Here is a 23,380-nt window from a genome sequence, read left to right as displayed (position 1 = left end):
TAGTCTAGTAAATCCTGTCACAAATCCTCCGCAAGACATGGCAATGGGCGAAAGTAAGGCAAGTAAACACACACACACACACACACACATTTTTTGGAAGACAACAAAGTCGGGGTCGGTCGACCCACCGACCGACCGAGAGACAGTCCGACCGGTTCCATGTGCAAAAAAGTTTTCCAAACAAAGTCAAGCTCACGTTCATCATCTCTTTGGGGGCTTGATAAAAAAAAAAATAAGAAAAAAAAAACTCCCGCGGCTCTAAACTCGGGCGACAATCACACGCAAGGCAAGAGCAGAGTAGAGCAGAGGCGATGGAAATGGATGTGGATGCCACTCCAGTGCCTCCCTCAACTTGGCTCAACTTGGCTTAGATCTGGTCTGGTCTGGTCTGGTCTGGTGTTGCGCGCGTGTGAAAAGCGCATAATTTTTGGACACGGACAAATTTTCACTTTTTTTCAAGTTTTTTTTTTTTGCAGTTGTTGTTGCTGAGCGTCTTCTCTTTGTCGTCTTCTATTTGGTCGCTGTCGTCTTCTTCTTTTAGTCGGCGTAGTTATTTTAATTTCTATTTCTTTCGCTCGCTTTTCTTTTTATTGTTCCACACGGGTCCCAGCAATTGCTAAAGTTTCAGCTTGAAGTTGGATTTTGCCTTGCCATTGCCTTTAGGTGACTGGATCGCTAAGTCACCAGGCACCAGCGGGGAAGGGCAACAACAACAACAACAACAACAACAACAATAAGAGTCCACAATGTGGCCGATTATGTTACCAATCTTGGGAACTATTATTATGGTGAGATTTTAATATCTGTATTTTTTGTCTTTCTTCTGCTACTTTGCGTTTATTGTATTGAAATGTAATGTAATGCGGGGGAGCTGCTCCCCCGAGAATTATTATCATTCATTATTATCATTATTATCAAGTCACATTGTGACCCCAAGTAATTAATTGATTATATTTGCTGTTGCTTTGTTTAAATTCCGAAGAGAGTTTTTGTTTTATCTGCAAATGAATCTAAATGAACTTCAATTGGGTTTTCATATTTCGAAAGTGAATTTGATTTGAAAAATGGGCTTTAATCTAAGCAGATTCCCTTTGGGAAGTTTAATTTTAGTTTATCTCTTAATTATTACTTTGGGCCATCCAAAATGATTCACTTTTCTGTGACATTCTGCCAAGTTTTTGCAGTTTGCCTTCAGTAAAGTTAAAGTGAAATGATAGCTGGAATAGTAATTGATACCCAGCATTAACCCAAACACACACACACACACACACACACAAAAAAAACCCACAAATGGCTAATGAATAAGTGATAAAGGTTTTCATATATTTTTTGGTCTTCCGGGAATGGGGATGGAATGCTGGATAGATGGATGGAAAACCGCGTCAATTGCCTCATCGATTATGCAAATATGATGTGTCTGTCTGTGTGTGTGTGTGTGTGTAACTTGGATAGAGTTAATATAATGAGATGGTTCATTCGATGATAGATCGACAGATCAAGATGGACTTTGCTGGTTGGTGGTTTTTGGGCTCCGATGCGACTCGAGTGTGCCATTGACTTGAATGCAATGCAACAATGCATTAATTTGTTTATAATGATGTCGGATTACGCGACAAATGATAGAAAAACTTGTTAATTGCTTCCCAAACTATTCGCATGCTGTCACAGTGCTCTGACTCTGACTTGATTCCGCATTGTGCAAGGAGAGGCCCCCTCCATCTCCCCCTCACCATTCACGCCATATACATACATAAGTGTCTATCCAAATTCACATTGCTCATCGCTCAAATTGCATGACAACAATTTCGCAAATATCTTTTTTTTTTTCGGTTTCTTCTTCATTTCTGTCTGTCTGGGGAAGGCCTTTTTGGATAAGGCCAAACCAGTGAGCACAACTAATCAAATTAAGCAGCTTCATAAATTTGCCACATACGAGTGGATTTTCGTGACAGGTCAGCAGTTTTTAACCCCCCAAACCCCGGACGGACAATTGCTCATTGTCAGATGTACCACATGGCCACATGGGAAACGCACACCTAAAAAAAAAAGCCAACATTGACCAATCTTTGGCCAACCTTCCACTTGACATTCTTGATATCGAAATTGGAATTTTCATTCAGCAATTCATTTCTCATTACAGACTAGTGTCTGTAGTTTATCAGATATTTAGTGTTTACTTTGTTAAGCCCTTTGCCAATTTTATGCCATCTCATTATTCGGAAAAGCTGCTGCTGTCCACACCTTCCAAAGTATTGGGGCCTCAACAACAACAAAAAAAAAAAAAAAAAACAACACACTAAGCAAACATTTCCCATTTCCATTTGCAGTTTCTGGGCCAGCATAACTACGGAAGAAAAGGTCTTTTTCTTTTCATTTTCATTTCGTATGAGTAACAGATCTGTGAAAGGAAGCGAAAGTGACAAATATATATGTATATATGTGGGCATATATGGATAAACATGATTTTTAAACACCCTTTGGGTTAACAAATTTCAAGCTGGTTAATATCCTAAATTATAATTATATATCATTCTTAATTGAAGACAAACTTCAGTCAATCCACTTTGATGGCAAAAACTAGTTGGGAATCATAACTAGACGATTTGAATATAGAAAATCATAAAGTGAAAACTTCAACTTCTTTAATTTCTTTGATCTTTAACAACGAATAACTTGACTTTTATAGTAAACTTTAAATTCTTTGACAATTTTTAATATATTTAAGCTAATTCATAGCTGTAGATAGTATAAGATAATTCGATCTCTTATACTATCTACAGTGCCAGTGTTAGGAAATTGTATGGCCATCGTTGTAGCTCCATGGAAGATACTGACATGTCTTCGTATTAATGGCCTACAGATCCTTTAGTCAGCTTGCTACTTCTTTTATTGTTTAGATTCAATCCTGATTGTGATCACCCAAATTCTGATAGACTAAGGGGTAAATGTATATGAGACTTAGCTGAGAGAGAGCAATGAAATCAAAGGCAACATCTTTAATTAGTTGACAACCTTAAGTTGAGGTCTATAATTGGAAGTTACTCAAGATACAGCATACTGGAAATCTTGGTTCGACCTCGTGCCTCAAACTATTCAGTGCACTGAAAGCGTCTCTGGATGCTGCTCCAGTACTAGGAGAGAGACTATACATTACAAATACTTGTATTCGAGAGCTATTATTTTTTATATTTTTTAGTTGTTTTCAACGTTTTTGTAATAACCGCATGCAATATGAGTAAATTTGCATAATTAATTTCTTGATGGTAGCGAAATGCAGGCGCGTAATGTGAAACAATATTTCAAATGAAGTTGTCGTCTTTGTCGTCGTCGTCGTCGATGTTGTTGCATTTTGAAGACCTAGTGCCGCCGCTATGTGACAGTTATGGGGTTGTCTTTCTTCATATCCCATCTCGGCAATTTTTCACATTTTCTTTCTTAGTTTTATCGACAATTTCACTTTTTGAAGCCGCAATTGCAGAGGAAAGAGACGACGAAGATGATGCAGAGCTTGTGAATAGAGCTCCTCATATTGGTAATATATGAAGGTAGCACATGTGGAAGCCCTCTAGTTTGAGGTTGTCATCAACAGCAGCAGCAGCAGCAGCAGCAACAACAACAATTGCGAATTGTGGTTAAAGCATGACTCTCAAAATGTTCCCATGCCTACTGTTAGATCGCGTGCACTTTTGGGCTTTGGCTGAGGCAAGCCAACATCTCCACACACATCTTCCCTTGCTCTTGGTCTTGCCCTTGTCACCTTCAAGGCGTTGGCTAGAGAATTGAAGTTGGTTTTCAAGTGCAAAGACATATATACACCCACACACACACACACACACATGTGTATGCTGCGGCGAATTGTTGGCATTATTATCGACACGAAACGAATCCACAAAACTTGTTTGCCCCCCCTCCCCATTTCGAAAAGACTCTGACGTCAAATGTTGGCATTGCAATTTGCAAGATCTCAGCATAGACCAGTAGAGTCGCCAATCCAGTCGCAGGCTCATCCATCAGCTGTGCCCGACAACAGCATCAACAGTTGTAGAATTTCACTTTCCTTTGAAAATTTCAATGTATACCATGTGGTTGGAGGCCTAGGTGGAAGAGTGAAAGAGTGGGAGAGTGACTATCCGACTCCCGTCGTCATGGCATCGACTGAGCTCAACTGCTTTTGTTTCAGTAGTAGCAAACAGTTGTCGGTCTGGCTTAATTGAATAACGTTTGCCCTCCACTTCGCCCTCCAGCTACCCATTTCCAGCCGCCCCAAACTCCAAAATGATGAGAAAGCCAAAGCAAGTTCATTGTTTCTCATTTATGTATGTACATTTGGTAGTTTTCAAACATGCAACTAAGTTCTCCCCTGCTTACTGATGAGACACATTTACTACAAGCAAGAATACCACTTTAAACTAAATTTAATTTAATAAAAATGATCTAACTTTGTTAGTAAGAAGCAGTTTAGAAGTTAAGAAACTTATTAGGACGCCAAAAAGGATGACCAGATGTTGGTTTAAGCTAAGTTGGCTTAATTAGAAACTTTAAAATTGGAAAACCTTTTCTTTTGTTATAGTCCTGTGTTTAACTTGCTCATTCATCTAATCAATTTAGATCATCTTATGGATTATTGACCGAATGAGCGACGCAGCGACTCTCACTCTCTCTTTCTTTAGGTATGACTCTGATGGGTCAATATCTAACCAAATCTATGGCAATAAATTAAGCGTGAATAATGGCAAATTCGATGGCCATTCGATGAGTCCACATATTGTGTATTGGCATATGGGAGAGTCCATTATGAGAATTTGCATCCGGCGCAAAGCATTTTTGCATTTTGCGGTTGCAATGCGAATGAAAACAAAATATTATTCATGGACTGGCAATTGCTACTGCTAATGTCTGGCTACTTATTCGGTTTGGTTAATTAACAATTTACAATTTTTACATATTGACCCCCCGTGCCCACTGGCAGCAGCAACAAGGGAGAAAGTTGGCAACATGTAATAAAGAAATTCATATAGTTAAAATATCATATATACGTATGTACTATAAGTATATGAAACAAGCACTATACAAGTTCAAAATCAAAGGAGATCGAAGTATATTGGGAAATAGTCCACAAAATTCAAAGTTGATTGATTATACATATTGAATCCATGAAAAGATGGTTAAGATGGAATTACTTATATATATTTGGGTTATATATGGAACAAAGTGAATATAACTTGACCTTTCAAATGTATCAAGTAAAAGTTGTTGACCTGCAAGAATCGAAAGAGTTATTAATGAGACTTAGCGCCACACACACACACACACACACACACAGACACTATTACGTTTTAAATTATCTAACCATTTTCATGAGCGTCAGTCAATTGGTGGTTGGCCGTTAATTTACTTTTAATCTGAGGAAGTTTATTCAAGTAGCCATAGAATTGGTTGAAAAATTCAATTTGTTTTCAAGTGGCCCCATGAATGACTGACTTGGGCTATGTTGATATGTTATAGCATTTGGCGAGCCAAATGGAACTGTGAATTTTCTACCCTAAACATTTGACAACTCACCTTATATACATACATACATAGTATAGGCTATCTCTCTCTGGCCAATAATCAAGGAGGACAGTTTCGATTAGATTTCAATTAAATTGCCATTATCAATATAAGACAACAAAATTCCAAAGAATCTGATATGATTATTGTTTTGGTTTTTCGTTAAAATGCTCAATTAGAATTCTTAATCAATTCGTAATACGTCTAAGGTAAATTTTTGAAATTTCCAAACAATTGAATAACAACAAATTGTGAAAATATGACAAGCATTTTATTATATATAGAATATCATAATAATAATAAGGAAGTTTTAAATTTTTGGGCAATTTAGATCACTTAACATCTTTGTGAGCTACTTCTAAAGTCATTTTCACAGTCTATTGCCTACTTTAGGGGGAACAACTTGACCCATTTCACATCTTTCTTTAATGAAGAAAATGGTTTTAGAAATTTAATATTAATTATCCTTTTATTTCGTTTCTCTTTCTTTTTTTCCAGTCAATTTGGAGCAGCAGCAGCTTGGCGTCTGGCCTGAGCGTAAGGCTGATCCTGTCTAGCCTAGCCTTGGCTCTGCTACTAACCACATCAATAGCAGCATCCGCATCTTCCTTACCATCGCAACCAGCGGAACATTTGGTGCCTCCGCCCTTACCGACAGCTCAACGACTACGTCATTCCGGTTATTCAACCAATGCTGAGAGTGGGGGGAGTGGGAGGGGCTTCTGTTGCTGTATTGCCTCCCGAGACGGGATTCATGACACGTGTGGCCCGTTGGTTTGGATTGGCTGGTGGTGGTCAGTCAGCAACGCAAGCGCAGTCACCGTCGCTGCGAGATCAACAGTTGAGTCCCAGTTCCACGAGTTATGCCTATCCCAAGCCAGTGACTAATTTCAATGCTGGTGGCAAACCATGTGGCCTATGCAACAAGTATCCCTGGGTGCCTATGGTAGGGCAACAGCAACAGCAGCAGCATCAGCAGCAGTTGCATTCGACGAATGACTTGGCCAACTGGAAGGGTCCTCTCGCCCAGGCTTCGTCTCAACATCGTCAGCGTGCCGTACAATTTCGTCCTCCACCCTCACAGAGTGTTTTTCTGCCCATGGCAGGGCCTAATCCCGCACTTAGCCATGTAGCAATTCCACCACTTTATAGTGCCCAACCATTTAGACCAATTTTCCAACCGGTCAATAGTCAACAGCAACCCTTGGAGAATGTAGCTGCCCAGTCGGAGCTGCGACCCGTGCCAGCTGTCACGACAAATCGGCCCTATGCCAGTCCCACTCAGGTGGACAACTCCAATGGCTTTGAAATTATCAAGAGTCATCAATTGACAGACTTTGTCACCTCAGTAGAGTATCCAGCCACTTTTGTTCAGTCCCACGCCATAGATTTGGGAACCACTTCGGTGCAGAACAATCACAGGCCGCAGGAAACGAATGGGGATGATGGTGGCGCTGGTGGGGAAAAGGATGAAACCATCAGCACAGTGCGTTATCAGCTAGAGGATCTGGCTAGTGGCTCTGTTCATCAACATTTGCCAGCATCGCGACTGCTCACAGAGCTGGGACACTTTGCCGATAGCCAGACAACGACCGTAATCCCACCAGCGGATAATTATCCAGCTGCCTCATCCCAACAGCAATTGCAGCAAGAGGAGGAGCAACAACTTTACTATGCAGAGCAATACGTTGAACAGGAGCAGCAGGAACAAGAGCAAGAATCAGAGACTTCACTTCCTTACACCACAACCACAGAGCAATCTCCAGCACCATTTATTAACCATCATCATCATCAGGAGCATCATCATCGGGATAGAGAAACACCAAAACGTCTGCTGGACTCGCCCATTAAACATGCCCGTCTGGCAGGAGAGGCACGACCCTTTACCCGTGATCCAGCCGAACTTAACTTTCGCCTGAGTCAACTGGCTCCCACAGTGGCCAGTGAGGTGGCCACAGAGGTACCCACTCCCACATCCACCTATGGCGCCATTGATGCCAGTGGACAATTCGCAGGAATGTCACCTCCTTTGCCCCCCAATGCGTATTCCAATCCACAACAGGTAATCATACCGTATACGACAAAACAGAAGCCACGACCCTTCGAGCCCTGGACCAAGGTGAACGATGTTGATCCGCAGGAACAACAGGAGTCCAAACTGACAGCAGCTTCGGTTACACCCCCGACACTGCCAACACGTCGCACCACCAAATATCTAACCAAGATTCTAGCCACCAATCTGAGGGAACTACTTAAGCGCGAACGAGATGGCACCAAGCGACGACCGAATGGCCTAAATATTGGTGTGGACATCTCGAGACTGCAGCACAACATTGACGGCTGGACGGAGCAGGAATACAATTCGCTTTCCCATCGCCCCAGCACTCCAACCATACGGGGTCGTTCCAAGCACATACCCACTGAGTATCTGACCACCACGACAACGACTCCGGCACCGCCGGTCACATCCCAGCTAATAAGACAATCGAAGACAACACGCGGCGGTGGGTTCGAATTGGCCTCCAGCTTGCCAGCCACCTCACCGAATGCCGGCGATCTTTCCACATCGATTAACAATCTGGAGCACTTGCATATTCTCGGCGAGAAGCTGCCAAAACGTTTCCATCCAGTCGATGATAATCATCTGCAATTCGACTATTATGCTGCCCATCATCAGGATCGTTCGAAAAGCACCACAACTCCCGTTCCTTCCACATCCGCTCCCGCTCCAACCTCTAGCTCGTTGCGTTTGACCAGCGAGGAAGGGGTCACCCCTCTCTATGATCGAACCACACCTGCTCCCATGGAGTTGTGGAAGCAGGCTAAAGTGGCCATCTTGCCGCAAACCAACGAGAAGGTGTATGTGGTTACGCCGCAGCCTCCGGCACGGCATCAGGCACGTTATCATCATGTGTCCGAGGCGGAGGACCATCACGAGGCATCCGCCTCGGCATCGGCACCACGGCCAGTATATCAAACGCCAGCGCCCAGATTCTCACGTATGCGTCCCACACCAGGTGCAGGTAAAATCGAACAATCTATCAATAAGTCTAACCGAAAAGTCATTCAATAGAAACAAAAGGATAAAAATGTAATGATGAAAGAGTTATCCTCTTAATTAGGCAAAGGTAGATCAGATTATTTACATATATGGAAACTTAGCTACTCTGAAACTAGGATAGGTCAACTTAAAGTCTTTGAGTCTAAAATATGTTTTGAAATGCTTTTATTCTCAGCTGTCATGCCGACGACATCCTCTCAGCTGCATAATTATACACCGGATATATTTGGACTGATGGGTCTATCGTCCTATGTGCCCGCTGAGCCAGTGGAGATAATCGATGGCAATTCCAAAGTAATGCTTATGCGACATGTTTCTCGTTCTGACATGTAATCGAGATTTTGTTTTCTTCATTCATCATCCACACGACATTACATCACATTGAACACCCATTTACATACACACCCACACGCACACTCACACCCACACATATGCACATGTAGGTGATAAATATAGTGACGCCGGCGCCTCTTGTATCCGCCCTGCAGCAGCCGACATCCAAGCCAACAATATCACCTTCGCCTAGATAGAAGATCATCGTTTAAAGATCACTGGCGCCGACACTGGATGATCATCTGAGAAGCATCTACCATCTAACTATTGTAATATATATTTCCCCCCAAACTCTTTCCGACCCTGCCCCTGGCACACTTTTCCCCACAAAAAAGTAGAAGAAGGACGCATGAAAATGGATTCAAAATGAAACCATAATCAATGATTAAAAACTAAGTCTGCGAATCTAATGGAAACCCGTATTTCATAAGGATCCCCTTTCCACGTCCTTGAAACGCTATTTGGTATATGTATGTATATGTTTAAGAGTATTTGTGCATTTTTTAGCTTTATGAAACATATGTATGTGTGTGTACTGAGAGTGAAAGAAGGATAGCGAAATACAAAGAGCGAAGTAACTAAGTAAAATTAATCAATTCCATTTGGCCAATGTTTAATGTTTATTTGTGTGTGTGTTTTTTTTTTTTGTGTTTTTTTTTTCTCTGTTTGTAAAATGTAAATTTTCTATTTGCCCAGAATATTACGAAATACGACAAATACTTAAATAGGAAAAAATAAACAAAGTCACTTTAATGTATTCTAATTTCTAAGAGTGCATAAATAAACAAGCAACAAATAAAGAAAACAATAAATTATATGCATAATTAAGTATGTAGAAACGCGTGTAGATAATTTTGGTTGATAGTGTTAAAGTCATTTGCCTAAAATTATGCAACAGTTTTACAAAAGTTCACCTCAATCGTGGCTAAAAACGATTCACACTGAATGTGTATGTATAAGACAATAATTTGAACATTTTTATAGTATAAGTAAATCTACATTTATTTACATCTATGGGGAGAGAGAAAAAACAAAAAAACAATATGGATCACTGTGAATTCATGAATTTGAGTCTTCTACTACATCTTATCTCTGACGTCTTCTACGTATGAGAGCCTCTAGGATCCAGCATGTGGCCGCTATAAAGGATAAAGCGTCGAGACAGTGCAATGTCACCGAATAGTCGTAACGATCACGCACCATACCTAAAAATCAGCAAAAGCAAATATATATAAAGACACAAGATTATTTGATAGAGGAGTTTTTATCACCCTCACCTACAAATGGTCCACAGAACAGGGTAAACAGACCAGAGATGAGTAATTGAAGACCTGATGCACCAGGTAATCGAACAAGTGGCACATGCCCTGGTATAATCAAAGGCCAGAATATTGTACGAACTCCCTTGCATATGCCAATCCAGGCAAAGCAACCAAGGATCACATTGTAAGATCTTGTGCAGGCGACAACTGTGCGTCCCAGAGCCAAGCCAATGACGCCAATAAGAAAGAAGACACGATTGTCCCATGGTATCTTCTCGGTGAAAAATGGCACCAGGAATCTCATGCATATGTCAAGGCCAGCCAGCAGGGATATGGATAAAGTAATTTGCGATGTATCGAAACCAAAGTCAGCCAGTATAAAGGGCATTAGAATGGAGAAGTTGAGTTCAGCAAAATTGATAATGGTCAGACCGGCGACAAGATTCACATATGTGAAATCTTTCAGGAGATCCAAATCGAAGAATGTAATGACCTTTTGGAGAAAACTAATTTCCTTTTCTTTTTCGACTTCCTGCTGGAAGTTTTCTTGATTATTATTCGTTTCCAATTGTGGCCTAGTCAGTTCATGGAGTGCTGAGCACTTGCAACAGGTCAGTGACTCTTGTCGTTCCCTTCGAAAGTTGTTCGGTCGCAGAAACTCCTCTGCTGGATGCTGTTGCTCCTCGTCAAGTGGAGTATGCTCCAAGTCCTTGGAACTCGAAACAGTGCGAAAACGCAGTCGACTCGAGGCTAAAGACTGGCGCGAACCAAACCAGCCATCATTGGCTCGCGATAGCATTGGAGTGCCTGGCTCTGTAATCTCAAAGCCAGGACGTTGGGCATCGTCATCCTGATAGAGATACTGACTCGAGAAGATGCCGCCAGGCTCGTGTTTGCGCTGCATGCCACAATGGGCACACAAACCCCCTGGCTGATCCTCAAGCAATTGTTCCGGTTGTTCTTCCCCACTTTCTGCACTTACATGATACCGCACGGGTTGATAGATTAAGGCGCAGACAAAAGAATGCAAGGAGATGGCCGCAAACAAGAGGACAGTCGCCTGGACACCATAGATGCTTAGCAGATGTGTAACCAAATGGGGGAGAAAAATCGGTCCCAGTCCAGTTATGGTCCACGAGAAGCCGGCTGCTTTACGTCGCTTCTTCTGGAAATAAGTGTTTATGGCCAGCGATGACGATGACACACTGATGCCCATGCCAAAGCCTGAAAGCAGAGGAATTTATATGTGTACGTGTATTTCAGTTCATATTCCAAACTTACCAAAGAGCATGGCATAGGTCACCATAAACCCCAAGAAGGTCTTACAAAAGGCAGTGAGGGCAATGCCACTTGATATTAGTAATGACCCCGTCATGCCCACCTGACGAAACGTGAATCTACGGAACATTGGTCCATTCAGTAGCCCCGTACAGGCCGAGATGGCCGAATGTGTATTGACAATGGACGTAATTTGTGAGTTGCTCAAGTTCACTTCACTCAGTCGGTCCTTAAATAGAAAGGCAAACTGCTGAAGACACGGAAAGATCGATAGCTGTCCGTAGGAGAAATGTTAGAAACTAGTTAAGAAATACTTCAAACTTTTTTTTAAATCTAATTATTTTTACCTACATTGGAAATGCCGGCCGCGACACAAACGACCCACGCCCAGCCACCATCAGGAGCCACAAAATTCGAGCCCAGATCACTTTTGTTCTTCCTGTTGTAGTAACGCAGGGGAACTTTGCTAGTCAAAGGACGAGTTGTATCCTGATAGACCTTCTTTTTTGATTCATCCATGCTTCTGTGATGCAAGCAGCAGTTAAGAGTCTCCTAGTTAAGTACTCACTGTAATACTTACAGTTTTGTGGATATCTGCCTATGTTGACTCAAAAATCAAAATATCTGGGTTACGAAACTGAAACTGAAATTGAAACTGAATTAGCAATTTCTGATCCATTAAAGTTTTCAGATTTCTCATTAACAGTATTTTTGTTTTCTTATCAAAAGAAATCTCAAATTTGTTTAGATTTTTTTATTGGATGTTGAGAAATCGTTCCCAAAACAACTAACAAAAACTTTTTTCGCTGCATACTTCTAGGCATACAAATTCGATATGGAACCTCAATTTCAGAAAATAACTTTTAAAGAGACATATCTCTTCCTCACTTTAAATTAAACTTAAAAGCCAAAACTCCAATTCTAAGGGAAAATGAATTCAAAGCCCTTTTTAATTATGTGTTAAGCATTTTCAAAAGTGAGTTAAGACATAACGGAAAATCTTGTTATATCTCGCCCATTACAGATTATTCTTATTAGAATAGTTGAATGATACAACATTTTTGCATGATTTAGATAATCTGCTTGCAATTTCTTATTTCAATTATTGCTCACTGCTTGCCTTTGTTCAGAGAAACGTGATTTCTGATCTGGCCCAGTTTGCTTATCAGCATTGAAGTCACAGAATATATGACGATTTGTTTTTGTTTTGCTCAATACGACAATGTGATAAACTTTATTAGAAACAATTAAATGAAAATTAATAGATGAATCCCGATTTTTGTTATACATCTATTTATTAGTTGATGCCTTGGGTATGTGGCTGAGGGCAATTATTTGATTGTCATTTTGAGACTACGTTTAAATTATTTTTAAAGGGTCCAATATTGTCTTATCAAAAAACTGAAATAAAATGACTTGCAAACTGTTTTTTGTTTGTTTTTATCGAATGCAAGTATTCTATTTATTTGTATGTAACTAAATATAAATGTTTATTGGTTTACTTTTTGAGAGCAAGCCCATTTTTTGTGTCATGTTAAGCTGTTAGTCAATTTTGGCAATAAAACAAAAATATTGGCTAATTCGTCTTATCAGTTCGTACACATGTGACAAACAGAGATTTCGCTCTGTTGATATATGATACTGAAAATGAAAAAGAAGAAGGCAAAAACAAAACGCAAAGAAACTGAATGTTTTTCAAAATATTACACATACGACATGTTGTCGCAAAATGATAACCAACCAACACGGCTCTATGTCAATTTCTACGTATTTCATGGCATGGCAACAAATCCTCAAATATTTGATAGAATTGTTTTTAAGAGTTATGAGCAATAAAACTTTTAGTCATTTATTCAGTTGATTTACTGTGAGAAGAGAGGGAAGAGTCCTTTACAGGACTTTCATTTCATTTTGAAATATTCAAATCACAAGGCTCTGTTTAAGATCACGTGTACAAGGATTACTTTGATTTCAATAACTAAAATAGTATTTTCAATATTCGATTTCTTTTCTATATTTCTTACTCACTCTCTTATGATTTGTAAGCCAAACACTCTGCCTCAACAGAAGGCACTCAACTAACTAGACTATTCTAAAGGGCTGAAGGCGATTTCCAAGAGGATGGAATGCACAAATCACGAAATTGATTATGTTTGATTGTGGCTCACCATCTATCGACTCACTCACTTAACTTCAATTAGTCGATAATAATTGTAACGCAAATATCTCTATATATCAAGATAGTGAGAAATTAATCCATCGATAGCATCGATAAGATAACGATTGACTTGGTTATTCCCTTTATAAAAGGTTTGCCACTGATTAAGACCAGAATTCGGCTAATACAACTGGTCGAATGGGATAATATGAATACATATTATTCTAACTTTTAAATGGAAGTTGATATACATACATACTTACAAATGTCTGTGTGTGACTTGTGTGTAACAGTAAGTGTATGTTTGGGGTATATAAGGTCAACATCTTTCCGATAACACATCACTCGAATGAAATGCATTACATAGATCGAGAGTATAAGCCAAACGGATAAATTTTCATTATTTTTTTGTTCACTTCTTCAATCTGTTTGCTTTCGCTGCATGCAAAACTTGGCAACAGATTTCTGAAATAGAAAACAAAACAAAAACAGAAAGAGAAAAACCAATTTTCAAGTGTAGTATTGCCTTTGGCTTTGACATTTTGATTGCAGCAGCTATTTATGTATATTTTATAATTTTCTCTTTCAACACAATTGATAAGCACGAACAAAAAAAAAAAAATGATGTACAAATTTCAAGTTCAAGTCGTAACTTACGAGTGAACTAATTTACACGATTAAAACAATAGCCAGACTAACTAAACGCGATGCCAACCTGATGACCAACTAGTCAGAGCGCGCTCCTACAGCCCATGCGGCTGTCTCAACGAAGACCAACTAAAAACGTATGGGCGGGAGATTGGCGATTGCGACTGCGACTGTGATGGCTTTTGGTCAACTATAGTATAAGTATATGTACTTGCTGTATACCGTACCTACATCCATATGTACATATGTATGTGTGTGTGTTTGTGTGAATAATATGGCAACACGTTGTCGTTGAAATCTAACAGCGTGCGCCCCCAACAAGATTAGCTGAATTACACGAATTCTGTAAACAGAATAGAACATTTTTCGATTATCTACAAATTTTCAGGCTAACTGAGACTGATTAGCCATCATCAAGGAATTCTATCTTGTTTCCGTTTTCTAGTTTCCACATTCGGTCTCCACTTGGAAATGCTTTTTAAGGAGAAGTGAAAAGTGCTAAAATGTTTTGCGAAAATCGAGGCCACATGGCGGATGAGTGATAATTTTGACTAAACGATTAGTTCTACTTAATGTTATGTGAATTCGGTCGAGGTTTTGACTTATGTTAGTCTAACTATACAATGTAGAGGTTCTAGACATCCTTTTCCCGTGTTTCGCCGCTAACTGAGTTTCTTCTTCTTCGGTTGCCTGTCCTTTAAAGTCCTCCAGATGATCAGTTATCAGTTGGAAAATTCAAATTGAAAGAAAGTAAACAATTTCTAGCTCCTTATTAAGTTGTGTTTAATATCTAAGTACATTTAATTACAATACTAATTTATCATACAAGGTGTAAAAACAAATTTATAAAAAAAAAACCTTAATTTAATATACATATACATAGAAACTAATCTAAGATTACACATCCGGAGTACCTTTAAGTACGAGCTTAGCCATGTTGCTGATGCTCAAGGAATATTTAACTCTCTCTCTTTCTCTCTCTCTCTCTCTCTCACTCTCTCTTTCTTTCTCTCTCAGATATGGCCTGATTTTAATCTCGCAAAGCCTGCTGTTTCATCTCAGACTGTCTAAATAAGTATGTTTAAGAAGCTCAATTATTCAGTGTGGACCAGTTAGTCCTGACAAGGCTTTACGCGCCCAATCCTGTAGAGGGTTTACCCAGCATGCGGCGAACAACCGATTCGAGGAGCCAAAGTAGCAGGGCCACTGCGGTCAAGCTATTAATGACATGGATGGTTGCCGTATAGCCGTAGGCATTGGTGAGAATACCTAAAAGAAGAAAATTTGCAGATCTTTGATTAACGCGCTGCTCTTGGGATGCCAAAGAGCTTTGTAACTTACCCAAGACGGGACCCATAACTAGCGAGAACATGGTGTTGAAGATCAACTGAAGACCCGAGGCAGCTGGCAAACGTTTCAATGGCACATAGCTGGGTATGATCAGGGGCGAGAATATGGTGCGGAAGCCTTTGCCAAAACCAATCAAGATGAAAACAGCCAAAACGACATTGTAGGAACTTGTGAGGGTGACAATGACACGACCCACAGCAATGCACAGAATGCCAAAGGCGAAGAGCACTCGATTGTCCAGTTTCACCTTCTCGAGGGCCAGCGGGGCTAGGAAACGCACAGAAATATCCATGGCAGCTAGCAGTGACATGGCCAGCGATATTTGGGGATCGGTATAGCCAAAGCTATTCAAAATGAAAGGCGTTAGCACCGAGAAGTTCATTTCGCCAAACATCATCACACTCATGCCCACGGCGAGATTGACAAATGTTAGATCCTGCACCAAATCGAGATCGAAGAACTTGTTGACTTTCTGGCCGAAGGTCATGCGGCTCTTGGCCTCTTCTTCGGCCTGCTCGGCGGCCTCCAATTCGAGACGTTCCTGTTGCAGAGCTTCGGCGGATTTTTGCAGCAAGACCTTATCCTCGGCGCAGGTGCAACGCAGCAGTTCCTGGTCGTGTCCAGATTTCGAATAGACACTCATCTTGCTGGCATATCGCTCCATATCTTCGCGTTCGCGATTAAAGTAATTGGGTTTGTACAACGATGTCTGGCCTGGGGTTTCCGCATCATCGCCACCACGTTGACCGTTGGCCTCCAGTCTGTCCAGATTCTCACGACTCCGCCCCGTGGTCGAGAGTTGACGCATCAGGGCCTGCCTACTGCGATAGCGCGCACCATTGGCATGTTCTGAGGTTAGGGACATTTTCGAGCCAAACCAACCATCATTGGCCCGGGCCAGCATGGGTGTTCCCGGCTCTGTGATCTCATAGCCCGGCCTCTCGGGATCATCGACATTGAACAGATACTGGGACGAGAAGATGCCACGCTTGCCTCGCTTCTGATACTGACAGTATTTGCACTCATAGTCAGCCAAAGGATCGGTGTTTGGGGCCAGCAGGTTGCCATTTGCCTCCAAAAGCTCCGACTGAGGCTCCTTCTCCTCATTGGTGGCCGGGATCGCAGTCTTGGGCTTCTTTTCCACATGCCACAGCACTGGCTGCAACATCATGGCGCAGAGTATTGCATTCATGCAAATGCCCGAATACACCAGAATGCTGATAAATGAGCCGTAATAGCTCATCAACAAGGTGGACACATGTGGGAAGATGATTGGTCCCAATCCGGTTATTGTCCACGTAAAGCCAGTGGCACGACGACGTTTCAGCTTGAAGTATGTGTTCACGGCCAGCGATGTGGCCGCCATGGCCAGACCCAGGCCAATGCCATAGATGCATGACAGAAAGATACAATACTGGACAAAGGTTGTGCAAAAGGCTGAGGCAAAGATGCCAACACAAGCCAAAGAGGTGCCAGTCAGAGCCACCTGACGGAAGGTGAACCTCCGGAACATTGCCCCATTTACAATGCCTGCAAAAAGTGTCCGTCCATTAGTTTGGCAAATCGAAAGTCTTTTCAGTTTTGTTTACAAACACTCACCCACTAGCGAGGATACAGCCATCACCACGTTCACAATGGATGTGGTCTCCTTGGGACTGAAGCCAAGTCCTTGCATCCGATCTCTGTATATCAAACCATATTGCTGTAATGCCGGGAACAGGCAGAACTAAACCGGAAAAGGCAATGATAACTTTAGTTTTGTGCAATTCCCGGGGGTTGTCTTAACTCACATTACTCATTCCCGCTGCCACACAAACAACCCAGCCCCAACCGCCATCTGGAGCCACAAAATCAGGTCCCAAATCGCTCTTGTCACGACGTTTTGGCTTCTTTGGTTTGGTTGTGTCTTTATAGACACTTGTTTGATTTTTTTCCGTTAAATTTGACTTTTCCATTGTGTGTGTGTGTGTGTGTGTGTGTGTGTGTGTGAGAGTGTGCTGCAATGAAAGAAAAGTGTTAGGAACATGAGTATATATGACAAAGAGTATTTCCAACTTCGACTATTGGCATTGAATATGTGCGAAATGGGCATGTCCCTTGTGTCTAATATACATAGATTGTGACTTTTATCTTTTCCCTCTTCTTTGGCGATTGTGTTTATCTTTATAGGCAATTTAATATGCATGGCACGAAGTCGATGAGATTTCTATATAAAACAAGGTGTGCTGATAGTTAAATTGTTGTTGAATGCAACGAAAACCGGCAACAAAATGGAATCACTTACAATTAGCCTTAGGCGGGTGCGGCCAAGCAGAGCCTATTCGGCGACTCTCTATGTCCTTTACAAGGGCAATCAAAGGTATCTAATTCCACTGATATTTGCATTTTCTATCTTAGTCCAATTGATATTCAAAGTGACAAAGTCTGATATACCCCTTAAGCTGTAGGGTATAGGCCCAACTATAATAAGGCAGAAATTATTAAAAGTCGTAAAGTGAGCGAGAGGCAAAAACGATCAGAGAAAACCCACACAGATTCAATAGTCAGAAGAGGGTACTTTGAGACACTCCATGAAAGAAGTGAAGAAAACCCTAACAACCCGACATGGGAAGAGAGAGATTGTAGAAAATGATGCTAAAATGGAATGCCGTGAATGGAATGGCAGGCAAAGATCGACCTCCATTCAATAGTCATTATTTATGCGGCGATAATGCGTAGACAAGTCCCCACAAGAAGAAGAAAACAATTCCTAAGAATGTCTTCATGGAGATTGAAAGAGTGTGGGGGTCTCTCTTTCTCCCCCCTTTTAGCAGATTTCGTTGATATTGTCTCTTGCTGTTTGTTGTCTGCTGTCGGTTTTACCATTGAACTCAATCGAAGCGTGCCATAAATTTACACCCTAGTCTCTGCAGTCCCCCCCCAACCAGATTTCAGTCTGGTTATGAGAGTGAAGGTGGGTGTCAGGGGGGGGACTAAGGAGTTGACATTGAAGGCACTTTGCATCCGGAGTTTAGCCAGTCAGCCAGAGAGCCAGCACATCGATCAACATGGCGTAAAACTTTCGCTTAAAAATGTTTAAATATAGTTCAACATGTTTTAAATATATGAGCCCCCTTCCAAACCCCCACCCCCACCAAACACTCTCATCATCGCCCCCTCTCACTCTCTATCCCTCGTTGTCTCTGTCAGTGGCAAATTATACCGGTTTTCAAGCCACTTTGTTGGCTTAGTAATTGTTGGGTGTTTTTTTTTTCCTTCTTCTCTTTTCTTTCATCTGAGTTTTTTGTTATTTTTGCAAATCATGCAGCGTGGACATTTAATTTAGTAAAACAAACACAACGCGTCATCGTTGGAAGTATGTTTTTTTTTTTTTTGTTAGTTAATTCTCGAGCAAAGTGCTTTAAATACACGGTACACTGTATTGATAATGAAAGGCAACTGATTTCGTTTTGTTAATGAACTTTATAATGGGATGGAAAATTTATGGTGACAATAGTCCAGAATGAATGACTCATTCATAGCATTCGTAATACATGGCAATTAGTTTATCCCTTTACCTAAAGAGAGATACAACTGGGTGGAGAAGGAGGAAGGGGGGCGGCATAAGTGTTATCAGGTGAATAACTAAGTCTGTTAGAATCGCATTCACATTGCCTACAAATGTTTTGTATGGATGGATGTGTATTGCTTGCTATCGATTAGTTAGTTGACTCCCTATCTATCTATCTGCTATCTATCATCTTTGGGGCCTCTTATCAATGCCGACGACGACACCACCACCACCAGCGACACCAGCGACACCACCACCAATACGACTGCCGCGGTGTGTGCCAGTTGGAGCCAAAAGGCAAATAAATGGAAAATGGGAAAAACACTTGTAACTCAAGTTCTCGTACATAACATAAATGCGGCAAAACAAGGTGTAGTACAGGTGCCACACAGCTAATATCGAACAAGTGTGACAAGAATGTATCTGATAGATACAATTGACTCTTCTTCACATTTCAAGGCATCATTGACAACATTGACTGACATAAATAGCCAAAGGTTGTGCTTTAAAAGGCCTTTCTTAAAGCTAAATTGCACAAATCTTTTTTGTTGAATAAAAATTATATAAACATATAAGAAAGAATCATTTAATATCTTTAACAATTAATTCTCTGCCCATTTTATTTTAATTTTCCTGTCAATCTCTTCAGAGTCTTTTCGAAAACTCGTAAAGTGTCCATGGCATGTCCTTGTGCCTTCGTATTTTTTTGGCTTTTAGGGGGGAGACACTATCCCACGATCCTTGAATTCCTCTAGGTAACATTTGCTATTAAAATCTACTAATATAAGTGTATTAACTTTTGATTGATAAAGTTCGAGTTGTTCCATCTTGAGTGAACTTAGATAAAGGTCACGCTGATCAAGAATACATCACTTTATAGAGTCATGAATGCAAAGCAAATGATAGGAAATAGTAGTAGATCGTATTGACTACTCCAAGACATTATATATATACATATATTTAAATCAATATTGGATAAATGGAGTGTAAAAAACTAAAAAGCAGTTTTCAGCAGTTCAAAATGTATGAGATCGGGCCAATTGAATGGAGATTAATGGGTTCTTGTACATGTTACATGGTTACATTATGTACATACTATATATGTAGATCTATGTATGTATGTATATAGAGATATGTGTGAAGTGCCGGCGCCGCTGATCATTTTACTGCAACAATATGTAGCGACAATTTAATTGTGTCAATGAGAATTGATTAAAGTCTATAGATACAATTAACGATATAGAACGTAATTGATTTGCGTTCAATGGGAAATATTTGTGTGGAGACATAAATTGACAAGAAGACAGAGAGACAGAGAGAGAGAGAGAGGGAAATAAGGAAGTAAATTCTCATACGAAAAATGCCAATTGAAATATTATCCTTTAGTTTGAGGACAACAAAATGAATTTTTGATTGTGTAATTTTAAGCGTTCCACACGGTTTCATTTCAACCATTTTCTGTTTTTGTTTACAGAAATTGCTGGGGTCATTGGTACTGAGGTTCTCGTCACGCTTGGTTTAAATACAGAAGACTACAACGAATTGTTATCTATTTGTTCTCTGTTTCTGTACCTAGATTTGTTTGAATGTAAATTAGAGTCAATGCCTTTTTTGAAACATTATGCCGCCGCAGACTGTAAGGGAACACAGAACAAAACGAAAACATGTTTCGTCTCCTCTTTTTTATTTTTAGATGCATTTCGATTATTGTTATTACCCTGGCCACAAAATAATCCCAACAGTCGGCATATTCTCACATGTGTGGAACTAAGTATGCCTGCAATGTCAATCTCTCGCCTCTCCCCCGTCCCTCACTCCATGCTCTGTTAGAGCCAATCCTAATTCCGATGCCCATGACAGCTCATAAGCTGTAAGTGTAAGTATAAGTAGAAGTACATTGCCTGCATTTTTTGTCCGTTTTTAAGTAATTCCCATTTTGAATAAACTCACGTACTTAAATTTCACTCTTACCCCAACTTTCAATGTGAATCTGACTGTTGTGTGTGTTTGTAGGTCTTAAGTGTTTCTGTGAAATGAATAAGCAAATGCATAAAAACCAAAAAGAACCAAGTAGGTACCCAAAATGAAATACTCGAGCCAAATAAACACGCATTACTCTCTCTACAATTATTGGAATCCCATATCCATTCACACTACATCTTAAGTCCATCTAACAAGACTTTTGTTTTTTGGTAATTGTTTTCAAATGGTCTAAAACTTGAATTACTTGGCCACTTGTGAAATAAGATTTACCATAAGTAGATACTTTTGTTTAGATTCCATTTCGAAATCCATAAGTTTCATTTTGGTCTTTCTATATTCGTATGAATATTTGAGTATTTGTCATCATTCAAATCATCATGAAAATACTTCTCTAACCATAATACATATATGAGTTTAAAATTTAAGATAGTTTAGTTAGTTAGTTGAATACTTTGATGATAAAGTATTTATACTTGGAGAATTATTTATCTGAAAAAGCTACAATTCTTCAAATTTCCTTACTCTTTCAGAAGGACTTAATATATTTCAAGTCACGTCTGATATCTAAAGATTCGAATCGAATTAAAGTGACAGAAAATTTTCAAATTCTTATGATCAGCATGACAAGTTAGTTTGTCCACTGATTCATGATGATGCCATGAGGAATATGGGAAACGATCACTTGTGAATGAAAGATAGAAGTAATTAAGTTGTGGCAAAAGTAATTAGATGGTTAGATGAATGTTGAACAGAAATTGAGTTGGACTAGTGAAAAACCTAAAATAAAAGACAGGTAGCTCTGTTCAGGTTGCTGGTGATGGTGATGGTGGTAGTGGTGGGGGAGGAGAGGAAACAAAACTAATCTTTGTACCGCATTTTCAATGATTACACAACTCCACCCTCAACCCCACCCTCGATCGAGCACTTTCGAATAGTTCATTGCGATTGTGACGATAATAATAATCAGCACGCAATCAACTTAAATCTGCCGAATGGAATAAACGCCAGTCAATATATAAATTCTAGACGAGACCCGTAAATGCCAACAAACATTCAGTTAAGAATGCTGCGAGGGGAAAATTAGTAATTACGACTAGAAATGAAATTCATTTGGAATGTGCCGCCAAAAGTTATATTTTTGGGATCATGCCAGGATTTTTGTCAACAGGGCGCATGCTTCATTGTGTAGCATGGGGGGGGAGGGGGGGTGGACATTCATTACTTACTGTCAACTGTTGCTGTCCTTTTGGCTTTAGCTCCTTTTCTTTTTTTTTTATCACAGTGTAAGTACTTAAGTTTCTATAAGAATAGTTTTCACTTAATCACAGAATTGAATTTCATAAATAAATGGGGCAATTAAATGCACTAATATTAGCATTAGTTATTTCACATACACAGACACATCGAGACAGACACCTACACACTGTCAATGTCAATGTCAATGCCAAGGCCCGGCCGGAATGAAGTGAAATGACGTTAACACTCAGCTGTTGGCTATTTTCGCCGCTTGTTTTTTTGTTTTCACACACAAAAATATTGTATTTTCTAATGCAATTGGCAAAAACAAAAAAAAATATATATATATATATTATTCACTCGCTCTCTTTCTCTCTCTCTCGTAATTTTGTTGTTGTTTTTGCTTTTTCCTTCCGTGACCTGTTGTTGACTCTTACGCGTTCAACAGTCGACTTACTTGCCAGCTGGCGTATTGGGTCTGCTTTATAGCATGTTTGTTATCTCTATGTTGAAGCGCTGAGAGGATGACAGAGACAGAGCGAGAGGGAGACAGAGAGAGAGAGAGAGAGTAAGCAGGTTAGAGAGACATCCAAAGAGAGATAGAGAGAGTGAGTAAGTGGCAAGTGTGGGAGTCAGAGAGAGACAGTTGACATATTCTGCCGCCTGTTGCTAAAACCTAATGCCGATGCGTAAGGATTAGAGCCCAGACATAAACCCAGACCTGGCTAGACCAGGACCACACTCGAAGGGAGGACCAAAAAACACTGTTTACAATCAGGGAGCAATCAAAATCAAGAGTCTAGCCATTTAGACATGCCAATTAGCACTGAAATGACCAAGCAACTCCATGGCGGAAGTGGCTATTCCCAGTTCAAATGCACAGTGTGCACAGTGGGAGAGTGGTATAGGCCAATATGCTCATATCATCGTGACGATCGATCGAGAGAGAGACTTGCAAAGACTTCTACCAA

The 23,380-nt window shown here is 40.3% G+C and overlaps 3 protein-coding genes across 6 annotated transcripts; 1 reads left to right on the top strand and 2 right to left on the bottom strand.

Moving 5' to 3' along the window:
* Positions 1-1,467: 1,467 nt before the first annotated feature.
* Positions 1,468-9,141, top strand: LOC137584794 (mucin-4). The gene is made up of 5 exons (XM_068300363.1): positions 1,468-1,545; positions 6,049-6,229; positions 6,267-8,573; positions 8,787-8,905; positions 9,055-9,141. Exons 1-5 carry the CDS (start codon positions 1,468-1,470, stop codon positions 9,139-9,141), a joined length of 2,772 nt encoding a protein of 923 aa, XP_068156464.1.
* A 787-nt stretch (positions 9,142-9,928) lies between these two features.
* LOC137586657 (monocarboxylate transporter 9) lies at positions 9,929-14,401 on the bottom strand. Of its 4 annotated transcripts, XM_068302770.1 has the most exons (7): positions 14,300-14,401; positions 13,906-14,107; positions 12,065-12,127; positions 11,836-12,007; positions 11,488-11,758; positions 10,222-11,430; positions 9,929-10,149 (listed from the first exon to the last, which is right to left on the bottom strand). In XM_068302770.1, the coding sequence occupies exons 4-7, from the start codon at positions 12,001-12,003 to the stop codon at positions 10,031-10,033; spliced, it is 1,767 nt and encodes a 588-aa protein (XP_068158871.1). In that variant the 5' UTR covers positions 12,004-12,007; positions 12,065-12,127; positions 13,906-14,107; positions 14,300-14,401; the 3' UTR covers positions 9,929-10,030. The 4 variants fall into 4 exon arrangements, with proteins under 4 accessions (XP_068158871.1, XP_068158873.1, XP_068158872.1 ...); XM_068302772.1 differs by lacking the exon at positions 13,906-14,107 and having other exon boundaries at positions 14,300-14,387; XM_068302771.1 differs by lacking the exon at positions 14,300-14,401 and having other exon boundaries at positions 13,906-14,218.
* A 655-nt stretch (positions 14,402-15,056) lies between these two features.
* Positions 15,057-22,849, bottom strand: out (outsiders). Its single transcript, XM_068302532.1, has 5 exons — positions 22,400-22,849; positions 17,431-17,637; positions 17,240-17,366; positions 15,632-17,170; positions 15,057-15,559 (listed from the first exon to the last, which is right to left on the bottom strand). The coding sequence occupies exons 2-5, from the start codon at positions 17,593-17,595 to the stop codon at positions 15,420-15,422; spliced, it is 1,971 nt and encodes a 656-aa protein (XP_068158633.1). The 5' UTR covers positions 17,596-17,637; positions 22,400-22,849; the 3' UTR covers positions 15,057-15,419.
* Positions 22,850-23,380: the final 531 nt, after the last annotated feature.

This window comes from Drosophila tropicalis, unplaced genomic scaffold, assembly GCF_018151085.1.
Source record: "Drosophila tropicalis isolate 14030-0801.00 unplaced genomic scaffold, ASM1815108v1 contig_158, whole genome shotgun sequence".
NCBI classification, from domain to species: Eukaryota; Metazoa; Arthropoda; class Insecta; order Diptera; family Drosophilidae; genus Drosophila; species Drosophila tropicalis.
The sequence above is the reverse complement of the archived record's forward strand: the minus strand, read 5'-3'. Positions and strand labels throughout refer to the sequence as shown.

Excerpts from the sequence above, each read along its gene's own strand:
- LOC137584794 (XM_068300363.1), top strand. The coding sequence starts at position 1,468 with ATGGTTCATTCGATGATAGATCGACAGATCAAGATGGACTTTGCTGGT. Across the intron at positions 6,230-6,266 it reads TCAACGACTACGTCATTCCG|GGGCTTCTGTTGCTGTATTG; the intron begins GTTATTCAACCA and ends GGGGAGTGGGAG. Across the intron at positions 8,574-8,786 it reads GCGTCCCACACCAGGTGCAG|CTGTCATGCCGACGACATCC; the intron begins GTAAAATCGAAC and ends TTTTATTCTCAG.
- LOC137586657 (XM_068302770.1), bottom strand. The coding sequence starts at position 12,003 with ATGGATGAATCAAAAAAGAAGGTCTATCAGGATACAACTCGTCCTTTG. Across the intron at positions 11,431-11,487 it reads GACCTATGCCATGCTCTTTG|GCTTTGGCATGGGCATCAGT; the intron begins GTAAGTTTGGAA and ends CTCTGCTTTCAG. Across the intron at positions 10,150-10,221 it reads GTTCTGTGGACCATTTGTAG|GTATGGTGCGTGATCGTTAC; the intron begins GTGAGGGTGATA and ends GCTGATTTTTAG.
- out (XM_068302532.1), bottom strand. The coding sequence starts at position 17,595 with ATGGAAAAGTCAAATTTAACGGAAAAAAATCAAACAAGTGTCTATAAA. Across the intron at positions 17,367-17,430 it reads TGGCAGCGGGAATGAGTAAT|TTCTGCCTGTTCCCGGCATT; the intron begins GTGAGTTAAGAC and ends TTTCCGGTTTAG. Across the intron at positions 17,171-17,239 it reads GGCTGTATCCTCGCTAGTGG|GCATTGTAAATGGGGCAATG; the intron begins GTGAGTGTTTGT and ends CACTTTTTGCAG.